General features: G+C 55.2%; 5 protein-coding genes across 5 annotated transcripts; 2 read left to right on the top strand and 3 right to left on the bottom strand.

Annotated features, from left to right (window-relative positions):
* Positions 1-84: 84 nt before the first annotated feature.
* CCMA1212_010682 (uncharacterized protein) lies at positions 85-9,502 on the top strand (the record flags this gene model as incomplete). The annotated part of the gene is made up of 4 exons (XM_073707718.1): positions 85-4,304; positions 8,318-8,981; positions 9,077-9,183; positions 9,266-9,502. Exons 1-4 carry the CDS (start codon positions 96-98, stop codon positions 9,500-9,502), a joined length of 5,217 nt encoding a protein of 1,738 aa, XP_073553784.1. The 5' UTR covers positions 85-95.
* On the bottom strand, positions 4,780-5,643 carry CCMA1212_010683 (uncharacterized protein; the record flags this gene model as incomplete). The annotated part of the gene is made up of 1 exon (XM_073707719.1): positions 4,780-5,643. One exon carries the CDS (start codon positions 5,641-5,643, stop codon positions 4,780-4,782), a length of 864 nt encoding a protein of 287 aa, XP_073553783.1.
* Positions 5,732-6,007, bottom strand: CCMA1212_010684 (uncharacterized protein; the record flags this gene model as incomplete). Its single annotated transcript, XM_073707720.1, has 1 exon — positions 5,732-6,007. One exon carries the CDS (start codon positions 6,005-6,007, stop codon positions 5,732-5,734), a length of 276 nt encoding a protein of 91 aa, XP_073553790.1.
* Positions 9,503-13,095: 3,593 nt separating the features above from the next.
* CCMA1212_010685 (uncharacterized protein) lies at positions 13,096-13,498 on the bottom strand (the record flags this gene model as incomplete). Its single annotated transcript, XM_073707721.1, has 2 exons — positions 13,096-13,428; positions 13,493-13,498. 2 exons carry the CDS (start codon positions 13,496-13,498, stop codon positions 13,096-13,098), a joined length of 339 nt encoding a protein of 112 aa, XP_073553789.1.
* A 1,354-nt stretch (positions 13,499-14,852) lies between these two features.
* Positions 14,853-16,217, top strand: CCMA1212_010686 (uncharacterized protein; the record flags this gene model as incomplete). The annotated part of the gene is made up of 1 exon (XM_073707722.1): positions 14,853-16,217. One exon carries the CDS (start codon positions 14,853-14,855, stop codon positions 16,215-16,217), a length of 1,365 nt encoding a protein of 454 aa, XP_073553788.1.
* Positions 16,218-16,404: the final 187 nt, after the last annotated feature.

A 16,404-nucleotide genomic window follows, 5' to 3' on the forward strand; every position in this document is an offset into this window, starting at 1 on the left:
GTGACAAACGATCCCAGGCCAAGAAGGACGGCCTAAGGTTGCAACCACCACGCCGCTCGGGCTGGACGCGGCTTCTCGCCTGAGCATCCTCGGCAATGGCGTCTGGCGTGGACTTTGGCGATGCCATCTCGGTCACGTCCACGGATGACGACAACGACCAGGAGCTGCTCGTCGACGAAGTCCTTGCTGAACGACATGTACGCGGAGAGCCCCACTATCTGCTTCTATGGCAGAATCTGCCCTTGAGAGACGCATCCTGGGAGCCCAGAGGAGGCCTGCCGGAGACGCTGGTGACGGAGTGGGAGTCGACCAAGGCGAGGCAACGAAATGGACTGATACCAAGATTTTCTGTCCAGGACTGGAAAGATGCCGTCATGCAGAGATACGATGAAAGGTGTATTCGGCACAACCGTCGCAACGCTGTGCGAGCGAGACGCGGCCTTCGCCAAACGTTGATGTCGCCCAGTCGTCAAAGTTTACTCGAGGAACTCAGTCTGTTCGCAAATGACGAGGAAGACGATGGACGAAGGTCGGGAGAAGCTGGCCTGGACGATTCAGCTACAGACCCCCCGGGACAGGGATTGCCTCATGACCTCTCAAAGAACCACCCATCATTTTCAGAAAGGCAGCCTGGAGATGGCCCAGAACAGGGCTTTCCACAGTTCCTACAAAACAATGAGCCCTCTTCCCCTGCAGAGCAGCCTGCCGAAGGATCAGAACAGGGCTCGCACCGAACCCCATCAAACACTCAGCTGTCATCACATATAAATCCACCGTCAGAAAGATCAGAACACGGCCTGCCTGGAGATCCATCACGCAATGAGCCCCCTACACCTACGATACAGCCTGCGGGAGGTATCTTGGGCCCTTCACCTCCAATGGCACCGTCAATCGTGCCCATCTCTCCCCGACAGTCCTTGGCAGAAACGCTCTTTGGAGAACCCGACGAGTACCCATCAGAAAAGCCAAAGCTCATTCCTCCTAGCAAGCTCAAGTCGGCACTGAAGAGTACCGAAACCACATCGCGAGGATCGGTTAGGTTCCTTATCCCGCCCCCAGAAGCTTCCGACGAGGTGCCGAGGCGGCCGTCTCTTTCCCAACGGGCACCTGCAGCAAAGGCGGCAGCATACACGAACGTCTTCGCTGGCGGTCGTACTCGCAAGGGGAGACACACCCTGAGCGAGGTGGCGGCTGACCCAGCAACCAACCCCAAGTTCCTCAATTCGCGACTCAAGAGGAAGATAGAGTTGCAACGCCGGAATCGGGAAGGGGCAAGAGCACCACCGCAGCGCCCAGTCGGGCTCATCTCTCTTGATCCTAACAACCCTCAGGTTCCGTCGGGCGAGCAGGCATCAGCCCATGATGCCAAGGATGGCGACCAAGCCAACGGAAAGCGCAGGTCTCCAACAAAGGGCGTGGTGCATTGGGAAGATGAACCGATGGAGCTGGACCCGAGCGAGAGCCTTTTCGTTACAGAGCAGACGCCGTCGCCAAGCTCGGATGTTTGGGACCCGTCCAACGGCCTTGACAGCGCGGAGCAGCCGAACCGCTCAAAGACCATCAGCAAAGCGGTCCAGCTGGGCTCGGACGGCCTGAGTATCATTACTCTCTTGTTCGACGGGCTACCTGACGAGGCAGACGCCAGCTGGGCAAGGCGATTTTGCTCCACCGAGCCACTCGTCTTCACACATACTTGCACTCGTCATGACTTCGATTGCCAAACCGCCCCGAGTGGTCAATTGAAAATTATACCGCTATGTCATGGAGCCATTTTTTCGTGCACTGAGAACGAATCCCTCAGAAGCCTGGCCAGTAATCTCAGGCTAGGGTCGACGGGTCTGCTATCCATTGGCGAAGGCTACTGTGTCTATATCTTCTGCTCTGGGGAACCTGGTGGCGAACCGACCCAGGACGCGGGTGATGCAACCCTCGGGTACCTCCTTTTCGAGCCGGTCGACCTCGATTCCCTGGGACCATTAACGGTGTCTCCCGCTCCACAGTTGAGACTGTCAGTTCTGACCAAGGGAGACGAGGGTTCTGTGACTGGTTCAAGGCCCCTGAGTCGAGTCTTTGGGCCGAAATATGAGCAACTACTGCCGCCTTTCGCGAAGAATGCTGAAAGACACAACTTTTTCATCGCCTTTCCTCCTCGTGCCGAACAGGAGGCTCTCCTGCTATCCTGGTGGCTGAGGGATAACAACGGCAAGTGTGATATTCGAGCCACTTACACTCAAGACCACTGGGATAGCTTCTCGAGACTGAACCATGGTGTAGTCATTATTCACGAAGATGCGCTGTGGTCGATACGGTCGTTTCCGAGGTTCAACAACCTTTTGCATGGGCCCAGGGCAAACTACATGTTTTGGATGTTCAGCCGCTCTCTTTCGCCAGTCCGCGCACTCGGCTCTGGAGAGTCGCCGCCGTCCCCTCTCGGCGATATCCGCCTTCACAGAGTGTTTGATCCTGGCGCAGCCTTCTTGATCACGCCCAGTTTCTTCATCTCCGAGCCGGAAAACGCATATTCGTTCATGAAGTGGTTCTGGCTCCGGTTCGTCAAAAGTGTCGACGTGAGCCGACCTAGTAAATTGGTCTTGTGCGCAAAAGTAGATGAATGGATGAACGACCTCAGCCTGGAGAAATTGATCATGAGGCACAGATGTCCACTCAAGACCCCGGAGGAGGAACGCGTTGCCAAGGGTATCTCGGACACGGCAATTCAGTGCCGGTTCAAGACTTTCAGGATGCTCCAACAGCTTGTTGTGGATGCGTCCAGCGAGGTCGCCGGGAGAGTCATCTTCGCGCCCGACTCAATAGACGGCAACGATGAACAGAGCCTGGTCAATTGGTTCGGGTGGTGGTCTACCCTCCACATCCATCAGTATCGAAGATTCACCGTCGTGGGCTCTAGCCGGCAAACCGAAGAACGGCTCTCGAGGATCATTCGGACTCCAAACTACAAGAGCCCGCTGGTGAATGATCCGGATTGGCAGCCGCCGGTTCTTGCGAGACCAGCTGAGCCACCGACGCCTTTTCCTGCGCCGCGGCGAAGTAGGGAGGATGAAGCCTCTATGCTCAAGTCGCATTTGACTGAAATAGTCACTGAAGCCAAGCGTGGATGGAGCCCTGTGAAGGTATATTGGTACCCCGTGGGCTTCTCGAATAGGGATATATCCTTCCGTCTTGGAGATAAGAGTGATATATACCGTACGTACGAGAAGTGGCTTGAGTTCTTCTGGGATCTATTGGAGACCAAGGGGACAAAGAAAAGCCCACACAATTCGGCGGCGGGGCTGTTCTATACTTTCGAGGAAGATCAAGCTTCGTCGCTGACGATTCATACCGTCCAGTGCTCGCCATGGGCGGCCGTGCTTCGTCCCGCAAACCCGCATATCCGGCCATGGAGGCATTTAGAGCTATTTATCTGGGATATTCGGTACTCAGACAGCATCAGCAAGGGCAAAAGATTCTGCTCTTCCGATCTCCTCGAAACCCAGCACCGCTTGATCAACTTTGTGGAAGATAGAGCATGGGACAGGCTGCGGCTCAAAAATGTATGGGTCGGCGCCTTTGGGACCCATTCCGCCGGTGTCAGTGCCATGGATGCCACGCTTCATTGGCTTGAGAACGTGCCGGGCAAATTTAGAGACTGGATACCTGCACCATCCAAGGAGCTCGCCGGAAGAGGATGGAGCCCTGTTTCTCCTGAGAGGTCTCCTGGGGACCCGTGGGAGGACGAGCGCGACTACCGGCGGGAGGACGAGCGCGACTATCGGCGGGAGGACGAGCGCGACTATCGGCGGGAGGATGAGCGCGACTATCGGCGGGAGGATGAGCGCGACTATCGGCGGGAGGACGAGCGCGACTATCGGCGGGGAGACGAGCGCGAGTACCGGCGGGAGGACGAACGGGGGTACCGGCGGGAGGACGAACGGGGGTACCGGCGGGAGGACGAACGGGGGTACCGGCGGGAGGACGAGCGAGTGGACCGGAAGGGGGATCAGAAGGGTGGCCTGGTCTCTGCCGCTGTGAAAACAAAGCAGGGAAGCCCGCAGTCGGACGACGGCACAGCGCCGCCAAAGACCATTTTCCATCCGCCACGACGGGGAGATGGCAAGCCGGAACCCTCGAAATGCAGAAATTGGCTGTACCACGAGGCGCAGCAAAATGACCCCCAGCTAGAAGGAAGGGAATTCGCCTTCACCTTTAAACCGACGATGGATTGGTACGGCGAGCAGTGCAACGAAGGTCGCGGGTTTGAACACATCGCGGTTCTGCCATGGCACGAAGTTTTCAAGGGATGGAAAGTCGAGAGCGCGTTGCAAAGAGGAGGCTGACGGCTTGGTCAGTCTGCGTCATCTTGCGCAAGTCGCTTCAACTTCACAAGAGTGTCTTATCAACGATGACATATGATTATTTTTTGGTCATGTCTGTTTTCACTCGTCCTCTTTTCCCTCTTGCCCTTTCCGAAGCACATTCAAGCCGATTGCCATGATGGCTTTTCTGGGCTGGTATATACGGTGGTTTGGCGGAGGCTCATGAGAGAAAGGAGTCTCAAAACGCAAAGGATATATTTTGGACGTGGACCCGAAGGAGGCCACAGAGTGCGCATGTTATACAAGATGCCATTATTACTGTACGTCGAGAACGACTCGGAAGGTCAACCGCAAATCAAAGGAAGACGACATTTCGCTAGTGTAGATGCCTGTAAGGAAATACCCATGACAATGGAAGCTGATGAACCAACGCAAACAAGACGCCATGCAAGTCTCCCGCTTCTTTCTACCTGGCAGATGTAGGAAACGTCCTGGCACTCAGCAGTACGCCCTTTATCCTCCTGATATTGTCCCTGACTTTGCGAATCTCGTCTTCCGAATCGGGCTTCTTCTTTCTCTTATCAAATCCTCCAAACATCTCAGCGTGATGCCCGTACGTCATGGTATCCAGGTCGTCGCGGAACACGTCCAGCAGGACTTTAATGTCCTGAGAGTCATTGCTCTGCGACTTAAAGTCATCAGTAAGCCCCTTGAGCGACTTTGCAAATTTCGAAAGTCGCTCATCTTGGAGCTTTGACTGAGCCGCCTCCTCCTTGTCCTGGAGAGACGAGGTGGAAGGGCTGGTGGAGAAGGACGTCTGGGTGCCGACGTCGCGGTGAAACATTTCGGACGGATCTTCCTCGTTTGCGTTGTCCGCGGCGTTGGCTCCAGGAGCGGCCTTGTACGACGGGACGACGGAGACGGTGTTTTCGAGCTGAGCGACGATGGCGTCGAGTTTGTTCGCCGCCGTCTCGTGCAGCTCGATGCGCGCGCTCGTTTGTTTCTCGACCATGGGCTCGACGGCGAACTTCGTCGTGCCGTAGACGAGCGCGGATAAGCCTCCGAAGGCATACAGCGTGTTGAGGAGGCCGTTTTTCGTGACGAGCGGGGGCGGGCGCTGGGGCTTGGTGAGGAATTCGGGGTATGTCACGACGGGGGGACGGTCGCCGGCGAGGATAGGGGCGGGAGATGGGGAGGCGGGAGAAGAAGCGGCGGCAGGTTGTTGTTTGGGGGCGAAGGACTTTTCGAGGACTTGGAGGGCTTTTTGGTTGGATTCCTGTCGCGCACGAGGGCTTGTCAGAGTCGTGGTGGATGGAGGGAGAGCATGCATTTCTGGAGGGAAGTTGGGGATGGGCTCTTGTTTTACTTACGTCTGTTGGCGCTGGTGTTGAGTCCTTTGCCTTTGGCGCCTCTTCTTCTTATTCCTCTGTACCATCCAGAAGGTATCGAATATCCGCATCGTCGACGCCCTTGGACTTTAGAAAGTCGGCCTTTGTGTGTCGCGGAGCTGTTTTGACGGCGTCGTCTTCTAGGAAGCGGCGCGCGATCTGCAGCCTGTCCGCGTGGGCATCTTCATGCTGTTGCGACTGCGACTGCGACTGCGGTGCTTCGGTGTTGGGTTCGTCGTCGTCGGGCGCGGGGAGCTGCCATTTGGGCACGCTGTCCGGGGATGATTTGCCGTCTGAGTCGTCCATCTTCTGTATGGATTCTGTGTCGAGGTTTGGTTTTCACATTATCATCTTGAAGGGGGGATGCATGTCAGCTTGAAGCAACATGGATGGATGGACATTCGGTTGGCCGGGTAAGATCCGGCTTTGTCACAGGCCTCGGCATGTGCAAACACGGGTACTGATGCTTACCGTTAGCAACGCCTTGAACCAATGAGCTTCTCCGATTCTAGCTGGATTACCCGCCAGATACCTTATATGGGGTTACCTTGAAGTACCAAAACAGAACTTCACGTCTTCGCGTTGTCACTGGCTGCAATTGTACAGTAGAAGCATCGGTCAATCACCCGCTGCGAATATTTGATCGCCGTGTCGCGTATCCCGAAATTTTCTTATATAATTATATATAAGGGCACAATGGCCCATGTATGAAAATTTATTCCTGCACATCGTATTGCGGTTTTGCTGTGGCATTTCGTCTGTTCATCCGACGCTACCCTAAAGCGACATCGACCCTGACGGAAGCGCATTGCAGATGATGAACATCCGCAAAGTCTGGATGACCCGAGACATCGAACTGTCAAAATCCCGGCAATGGGGCGCAGGTTGACTTGCCCATGATTTCCCAGCATTTGCAAAGCAAGGACAATGATAAACCTCGTAGACAATTGCTTCTGATCAAGTAAACCGCCAGACCAGCAAAAGACCGCTGAGAAAGTCACAAAAGTGGGCCTAGGGGTCACTCAACTCTCAAGCCATTCATCGCCTCCCTCAACACCAAAAAATCAACACGCAGTTGCAAAATAAGAGCCGTGGTGGCCAAGTAGCGCTGATTGACCCGTGACTGCGACTTCGATTCTCCCGGAAGACGAGTTGCAAAGGCCATTGTCTCATCTCTTCTCCTTCGCGCCCTGTCGATCCGCAACACCGATTCGTAGCTTGCGAAATCACGTTGAACTTCTCACCCTGCCGTCATCGCGATCACGCTCAACAGCCATCAAAACCGCCCTCGTTTCTGCATCTTCCGACAGCGCTGCACTCAGCAGAAGCACCAGCTAGCACTGCCAACACCATCTGTCCAGCGCGGCGCTTCCATCTCTCGGAACAGGAACACATCAGGTCCTGCGCGCTGATCCCGGCAGACCTGCTCTCGCATCCGCCTGCAGCACCGCGTATCGTGATTGCACCGATAGGGTCCAACAAGAACCACAACAAGAACCGCCTTTCTTGGCTGCATCTTCCAACAAAGGCACCAGGTAAGCCAACCCGGCAATCCATCCTGTTTGTTTTGGCCTCTTCTATCTTTGGGGGTGTGATGCGCCATGATCGGCTATCCGCTGCTGCGCTGCGCCTGTTACCCGTCACTTGGGAGCCGTTCCTGAGGTTGGACCAACGGTGATACTCTGATTCATTTCTTTCAACCCGATGGTCGAGACTCTACCCATGAGCATCCGAGACTCTGACCCGCGGCCATTGATGGAGGCTGGAGTGCAGCATCCCGACAATTGGCGATTGGCGATAGCCTCATCCAGATCCTCCTCTCAAGTGATGAGGTTGAGCAGTTCTCTCTGTGTCTGTGTGTGTCTCATCGTGGTTGATCCCGGAGAAGCGAGGAGTGCATTTATATTAACCACGCTCGGCTGCTTCATTGGCCCGGCGGCACAACCTCGATGTCGGCCAGCGGCAGGGTTGCGTGGCGCGAGTTGCAAGCAGGAGGAGCTTGCCCAAGAGCCAACCCGCGGCAGCGTTGCTGTTTTGGGTGCTGGATCAGCCTGACCAGATGCTCGCGTCCGCACAAAGTCCCAGTTGCGCGGGCTTGCCTTAGTGGCTGAATCCGAGCTTATCCAAACGACGACGCCGCAGGTGCACGTCACTCAAGCGATCCTCTCTCTTGCACGCACCCGTCACTGTTGCAGGACAAAGAGAGACACGGCCGCGGCGCGGCACAAAAACCCACAGACGTGGCATCAGCCAGACAATCTCACCCGGGGAATCTGCCAGTGCAGGCGGCTCGTCTCCATCATCTCCATCATCTCCCTCATCTTCAACATGTCCTCACGTCCGCGGCGGTCGGCCGCTGCAAGGGCTAAAGAAGTGATTTCTGTCCACGCTAGATGGGCTGACACAAGCGAAAAGGAAGACTCAGGTACCGCCATGTCATCGCGAAGGACGGGACGTGCTGGTGGCGCAGCGGCCTCGCGCGATACCGCCTCCTCGCCAGAAGAGACGCATCTCAGCGTCACCGTCAAGCTCCCCAACAGCAAATCACGGCAAGCTGCCAGGGGGACCAACCGCCGCATTGACCCGTTTGAAGGTGGCGAAATCGTGCACGGAAAGCGCAATCGCGGCGGCAAGAAGAGCTATGTGATAGATTCGAGCCCCGACGACGAGGAAGACGAAGAGGAGGAAGTGGTGGTGGAGGATGATGAGGAGGATGACGATGAAGATGAAGAAGACGAGGAGGAGGAAGAGGAAGAGATTAGGGCGGATGACGACGATGAAATTGACGAGGATGCGGAAGGCGAGGAAGAGATGGAAGTTGATGCCGAGGGCGACATCGACATGAACCCAAATGACGTTTCTCGTCCCTCAGCAAAGAACGCAAGGGCTAACAAGCCGAGGCCCACGGTCAAAGTCACCTCATCCAGGGTCAATCGAGACGAAGAGGAGGACGAGGAAGAGGAAGAAGAAGAGGAGGAGGAGGATGATGATGACGAGCTCAGCGACCCCGCAGACAGCGACATTGGCGACGATACAATCGTCTACGGCGACCAGACCATGGCAGATGAAGACGCCGAAGGAGAAGAAATCGAGGTTGCCGGCGAGGAGGAGGACGCCGAGGAAGACGACGAGATGGCCATGCAGCAAGGGGCAAACGGCGACTCCGATCTCGACAGCGAAGAAGGCAGCCGAGCCGAAACCCCGGATCTTGCCAAGATGACCAAGAGGCAGAGGGCGCGCTTCGAGGATATCCCCCAAGAGTTCATGAAGCTGCCTGATGGTGAGTCCTGACACCGCGCGTCTGCACGTCCGCATGATTTATGCCGCGCGTATTTGCTTGGCAGACAAGACCATGCCGCTGACTTTTCCATGCAGAAATCCAAGTGAAAAAGGTGTTTACTGCCGAGGAACTGTCCATGCGGCGCCAGGAGATGGCCAGGAGGCGCCGCAATCTCAGCGAGAAGCGCAACGAGGAAGTCAAGGTGCGTTATCTGAATGCCACCCCCCCGACGCTGTATGCGTCGATATATATACCCGCCACAATTGCTGATACCGTTTCTACAGATGGAAACCATCAACAAGCTCCTCAAGAAGCAGGCGCCCAAGATCAATCGCAAAGCGGCTGCTGAGACGTCGGAAACGGACATGCAGAAAGCCAGCCCCGTCTTTATTCGCTGGGTCAGCAGCAAGAATGGGAACCTCGTTGCTGTCCCTGACGAGATCATGGACGGGCCCGCCGGCGCCGTGTTTGGAGACAAGAGTGACAAGTCGTCGGGGAAGCTCGTAATGGAAGTAGCCTGAGCAAGGTTGCACAATGAGTACATGGGCTCGGGCCCTTTTCTTCTTCCTCGAATGCTTCGAGATGACCATTCTAATGGGGGTACCGCGTTTGGTGGGATATTTGCAATGAACAAGGAGATGGCACTGCCAAGGTAGGCAACAACAGCTGGGGATTAGGCGCATGGGTAAAGGGGCATGAACAGGGCTTGCGAAGAGATAACATATGGGTGATACAGATGGTAATTGATTCTTTTGCTACTTGATGCTGCTATTCACCGGTGGTCCAAAAGCCTCTGAAGAGTATGGAGTGCAATGGACCAGATGTGCCTTTCTTGATGCTGCTGACTGACGAGATGACAACCATCTACGTGCACACATGGTAGGTAAGATGGTTGGTCGATATGTCCATCCATGACTCGACGCCCAGTCATAAGGTAGCCTGCTGGTTGATATTAAGCCCGGACAAGCCGTTGCAGCTGGGCAATGACCTATAAATGGAGCGGAAGAAGACATGCAGCTTGATGAAAAGAGCGGCTCATCATCGTTTCCTTTCGTTCACTTTCGTTGTCGTGATATCTGTACTACTAATGCAAAGGGCGTTTCTTTATTATCAAATCTCCCCATGAACTTGTGGACATTCCGTAGTTTGCAAGGTCTCGATCTGTCGCGAGAGTTCACGAGATGAGCGCCTACTAGAGCTACCAGGCAGGTGAACTACCATTGCAACGTGGGCTTTCGTCGCAATATGCATACGTGCCAGATAGATGATTGAAGAATTGGGTGTTGCAAGTGTAGCGAGGAACCTACTCGATGGTGTTCTATGTGGTGTTGAATTCTTCAGAGGCGGTCAAAAACCAGCCCGGCCTTGCTCTGATGGACCGAAGATACCTGTCCGTATTGTCAAGGCTCTCTGAAGGATATCGCGACGTGCACATATTCAAAGCCAGCAACAGACCGACCCGAACGCTACGAATGTGAGCCGTGGTAGACAGACTACCTCGTGAAAGGCCCAGCAACAACCAAGGTTAAGACGGCAGCCCTCTTTGGCCGGTTGTCCAAGGACCAACAATTCTCGATGTTTACTTTAATTACTTTATTCGCAACTGTTTCACTCAGTCGTTGACAGTGCTGACGGGATCTTGATCTGGCTATCAGCCGTCACCTCAGGCATGATACACGTACGAAACCTTGTCTAGGTGCCTTGCACGCTGTCAGAGAGCCCGATCGGGTACCCGTGGCTGGTGATTTGATCGTTTGAGACGGCCTACCGAGTACTACAAGTCCATAATCCTCCGGGCACACAAGACCGCTCAGCCCAGCTTCCTACTAGGTACGCGTACCGCGTTTCTTATTAGGTACCTTGAAGGTGAGTGCATGCACAAGCTACGCAGCCGGGCTCCCCGCTCACGCATGTCTTACCGCATGCTACCTACAAAGCAGCGTCGCATTTCGCAAGTTCGTTCTCGGTTTCTCCTCACACTTTGGCCAATTGTTGGGAATCCTCGGCTGTATTGGGAGAGGAGGAGGAGGAGGAGGCAATGAGGATGAAAAAAAGCCAAGCGTCAATTCGTCGGCGTCTCAGCTGATACATGTAGCTAGCAGCCACGAATCAAGCCACGGAACCACCCAACCAGAAGAGTCTTGGAGCACATGCTCTGTTACATCTACTAGTACCTATCGCCTCCTCTCTGGCTGACTGCTACATGGGGTACTAGTAGCTCTGAGAGGCGGGTTTGTTCATGCATGTTGTTTGCATCTATGCCATTGATTGCGGGGTAAGGACATGAAGAGAGAGAAGCGACTAGACGAAGCGGGGGAGGCTACAGGGGGAGCTTGAGGAGGAGGAGCAGGGTCCGGTCAGAAGTCCGGTCAAGCCAGTGTTGGTCAGACGTGGACGAAGGGTTTGATTGAGTGAATGCTGATGATGATGGGGGAACTGCTTAGATGGGATCAGAGCTGTGCCGCCGCCGCCGCCGCCGCCTGGGCCTGTTGGCTTGAAGCTAGAGGTGTCTATTCTAATATTGTACATGGTCGGGACCCGGAAGAGGCCTAGACCTGGGCCCTGGTGAGAAGGCACTTGCCTGAGTGTAGGTAACATTGTGGTGGTACCGCGTATTCCGTGATTGACGACGCAGGCAAGGTAGAGAGGAGAGAGCATCGGGTAAGAAGCCGGGCGGGGGTGCTTTGCCTTGGGTTATGTCTGTAGGGCATGGACCTCCCAAAGCTGACGCTCGCCGGCTTTGATCTTGGGGCGCTACCTCACAAAGGCATGCTAGTAGATAAGCTTGGGTCTCTGGGTGGTTTGGCAGTTGATCATGGGTTGGGCACTTTGACTCGCGCACTGCTGACGAGAGTAGTCATTTATGTTACCTGTGCGTCTTGAAGCATGCTTGACTCGGGGAGGATTCATATCTTGCCGTTTGTCTTGTCTGACCTGCCTTGGACGGCTCGCTGTGTTACCGAGGTTGTTGTCGATATGACAGGTAGTTAGTATTATGGATATTATGGATCAGATGAGATATCAGCATGGGGGATCTGCACGCGTGTGTGTGATGGCAACGACGTCTAAGACAAGCATCCTGCATGTATCAACGTGCAGAACAGGGAAGGACCCTGGCATCTCCTCGACCGGCAGAAAGCAGATGGAGACGGACAGACGTATCGGTGTGTTGAGCTTCATTGCTTGACAGTACTGTACGAGTACATACATACTAGGTAGGTAGATAGAGTAGTATTCGTCCCGTATTACCCATCAGGAGGCCGACCCTTGAGTCTTGGTCATGTACATACTGCAGGTAGAGAGACAATGGCACCATGAAAAATGCGCCGATCGAACAGGTGGTGCCACGACCCAGACAGAAATCGATACCTTCAAACAAGTCACACGACGACGGAACATGAACTGGTCCAGCCCTGTCTCTCGTCAAGCTTGTCTCTGTCCGTCGGGCTGCCCCACCGGCGGCGTCTCCCGATGGCTCGCCTGCGTCGGTTTGCGGCCAAAGGATCCGCTGGATGAATCCATCAACCGTGATGGATGGCGTCGAGGCGATGCGTTAGCGCTTTGCCTTACAGTACACAACAGTTGACAGAAGGACAGTTGCAGTAGAGCGGTACATTTGCCAGAGGTCCACGACGATACGCTGTCCGGGCTATTTGTGCGCGCGCCGTGTCTGGGTGCAGTACTCTGCCGCCAGGTATCCCGCTACGGCGTTCGCCCAGCTTTGCCCGGCTCCAATGCCCTGCAGAGCGCTGTGAAGCCCTGCAGAGCGCTGTAGAATCCACCGGAGCGCCAACCTTGCAGCTGTGGCTCCCCCCATCTCATATTTTTTTTTTTCTCCTCCCCGTCGATGCCTGACCTGACCCGAAACTGACCTGACCAGCGACCTGACCTGATCGAAGCCGGCCTGGGCTGCTTTTCTGGCCCTCCCGTGATTGATCGATTTTCTCTCTGCATCGTTGGACGCATTCCACTTTCTGACGGATTGCCGGCTGCCATTGGATCGGCCTGAATTGGACTGGGCTGGACTGGGCTTGGATCGGTTCCGCTTGGCTCTCCTCTCAGTCTGTCTCGTCGATTCTGCGTCTGCCCGGGGGATCCTCCTGCATCTGCCTGCCTATCCGGAGTGCATTTCGCATTCCTCTGCAGTGCCACCATCCCATTGACGACCATTTGCCCTGGTTCGTGTGGCTCGTGTGCCTGCCTGTTGTCTGCAGCCCATCATCATGTCGTCGCAGCCGCCACCGCCAGGCGTGACCGCGTCTCTCGCCACAGCCTCTTCCTCTTCCTCTGCCTCTGCCTCTGCCTCTGCCTCTTCTCCTTCGGCTGCCCTTTCAGCAGCTTCGGCTTCTTCTGCGTCTGCGTCTGCGTCTCTTGCGTCTCCCGCCTCGCCGCGGCAGCTGTCGTCTTCTCCCCATTCGTCCACCGCCAGCACCAGCGACACCATTACCTACGCCACCTATTATTCTGCCTCTTCCTCTTCTGCAGCAGCAGCAACAGCAGCAGCAACTTACGACCATGATCAACTAAGGCTGCTCCCTCTGCCATCACACGGTGAGTTTCGACTTTCTTTTTTCCTTTCTTCCTTTCGCTTTCCTTCCCTTTGGTTGTCTCTTCTTGTCTCTTTCTCTACATTGAGCAACGACAACTTCTCGTTTCACAACCGTGGAGCCTCGCATTCCTCTGCCTCCGATGTCAATCCTCTCTCATCCACATTCTCATCCTCGTCCAAAATCCTGATCCTTCTTCCTCACGGCGTCTTCCTCTGCTTCGTTTCCCTCAGCACCCCCACCTGGTTTTTCTGCGTGTGTTTAAGCTTTTAGTCTTTGCAAGCCACCAAGCTCCAAATAAGTTGCGACAGCCGCGGTGCCGACGAACTGCCTTACAGTTAGCCTGGCATGTCAGGGCGGTACTCCATACAAGCTCCCTCCCCTCCCGAGACATTGCATCACCTGCTTCCTGTGCTCAGCGGTGCAAGGATTCACTGCCGGCAGGGTGTTGTGTGTGCTTGTACAAGCCATACCTTACTTATGGCTGGCTTGGTGAGCAGCCTCTCTGCTATTCTCGCTGGGGTACCTGGCAGACGAACAGCTTGAACCTGGCGTCACCTCCAAACTCTACCCAAACTCTACCAATCACCTTCTCTCGAATTCTCTCTCCTTCCTTACACCTTTCTTTTCGTTCTCCTCCAAAAATCCTCGCTTCTCCAACCTCTTCCTTGTATTTGTTTACTCTCCTTTCGTTCCGCCTTATACCATTCATATCGCTTTCATTTCTACCACTATCGTCACCAGCATTCCTCTCCCCTCTCTTCCGCTCATGTCACAGCCACGGGCTGAGACAAGCCGTTGAAACATCGCCCTCTGACGATGCACTGGCTCGTCCGGTAGTTGGGAGGTTCGTGCAACGGGAGCTTCAGCACCGGCGTCAACAAACAAAACACAGAGCCAAGCCGTCCCTGTCGTCACTGCCGCTCCACCATCAGCTCATCTCGTCTCATCCATCACCTCGCCTTGCCTTGCCTTGCCGCTCTCCACCCTCAACTCAACCGCCTTTCTTATCTTCACCTCTGCATCACAAGCTGCGGCGCTCAGCACTAGTTGCATCTTCACTCTCCATACAGCCGCCTGTTGACATCAACTTGCACACCGCCCCTCCGCTTATCCTTGCCCTGCTGCTTGGCTTGAGTGGTTCATAGACAACAAGGTGCTGACATCTTACTTGCCGAACCTCCCAGACGCTGTAGCTCCCTCTGCCGCCATTAGTCTCGGCCATCGGCATCCGTCATCTTCCTTGGAAGACACCATCAACTCTTCTTTGCCAGCCTTTTCAGTTCCAGAGGCCATCTCCTCGGCTGCCGATCCCGACACAGCCATGATCTTCTCAGACTTTTACAAAGGAGCTCGATCTTCTTTAGCCAGGCTGCGCTCACATAATCTTCAGTCCCAACATCAGCCTTCGGCAGACTCGCCTCCTTGGCTCGCTGCAGCGTACGAAGACCTTTTGAGTAAGGACAAGTACAGGCAAAAGGACGCTATCAAGCGGTATCTAGCGGCCAAGGTCAAGTCCAGTTGGGATTTTCAATGGCCCTCTTCCCGACAGCCCGAGAGGAAAACCACAGAGAAAACCGCAGAGAAATCGAGCAGCACCCATGAGCAAAAGAACGCTTCTGTGCAGGAGGCAGAACCAGAGGCCAGCAGGGTCGATTCCGCCAAAGATATGCGGGATGAGGCGCACGAAGATGATCAAGTCGCCGTATCTGGCAATGACCTGACCGAGGGTCTGTCAGACCATGATGATATTGACGAGGACAACGACGACGACACGGATTCAGTTTACAGCGTTGTCTCAGAGGATCCCGTCCACTACCGTCCTCGTATGGATTGGTATTCTGATCTGTCCGATGACGAGGCTGCCATTACGTCTCTGGACAAGCTCCAGGCTACCGACAATGCCACCAAGTTTTCCATTCTGGAGAAGCGAGCTCTTCGCCGCAGAGCTGCTAGAGACGAAATGACTTGGAACGAGGGGTTGGCCTGTTTCGAGGCGCGGCGAAACGCCTGGACCGGCGCAAAGACGGTTCGCGTCCGCAGCAAGCCAGCACCCTCACCACCCGTTTCTCCTCGCTCTCCCCGGCGATTCTTCTTCCGCCGCTCCATCTCTGGATCCCCACCTTCGCCAACTTTGATCAACCCAAGCTCTCCCGGGGGCAGCCAGTCGGGTGCCATATCCGACTCGTCGTCCATTGCCAAGGATGATAGAGACCTCAAAGCGCAAAGCTCTGGAGACTCTGACCGCATCGATGACCGTCTGCTGCCCGTTGAGACGCTGCTTCCCATCCCCCACCCCATCCTACCTCCCAGCAACTCTTTCCGAGCTTCCATCACCCCTTCAATCTATCTCAGCCTCTACGACAAGGTCATTCTCAACAACATGCAGCCGTCGTGCCCCATCAATCTCGCAGACATGATACGCGCGTGCGTCACGGGATGGAAGCGCGACGGCGAATGGCCTCCTAAGCCGTCGGCTCCCGAACCGATTGTCGTTACAATGCGCCGTAAGAAGGCGAAGAAGGCGTCGACAGCAAACGGGGGCTCCATCGGCAACACTGCTCGTAGAATGAGCTTTGGGCTACTGGGCCGTGAGAAGGACGACGAATTCCACGCTGGCACGGGCATTCGCAAGAGTATCCAGAAGGTGCTTGGCCTGGGGGCCCAGCCGGACGGTTCACACCATTGATTGCCGCATTTTACAAGGAGTTTCCTGGCCTAGCAAGTCGAAGTTTACCGGAAAAGATTGACCTGGGCATACTGTATAATGATCTAGCACGGGATTCATGTAATTGGGGGTAGCGGCGTCTTGAGAAATTGGAAACTGCCATTTGGCCTTATGCCTGGGAAAAGGGGAGGGCGGGGGGGGTGGGTGG

This window comes from Trichoderma ghanense (genome assembly GCF_004382785.1).
Source record: "Trichoderma ghanense strain CCMA-1212 chromosome Unknown scaffold_29, whole genome shotgun sequence".
In the NCBI taxonomy this organism is placed as follows: Eukaryota; Fungi; Ascomycota; class Sordariomycetes; order Hypocreales; family Hypocreaceae; genus Trichoderma; species Trichoderma ghanense.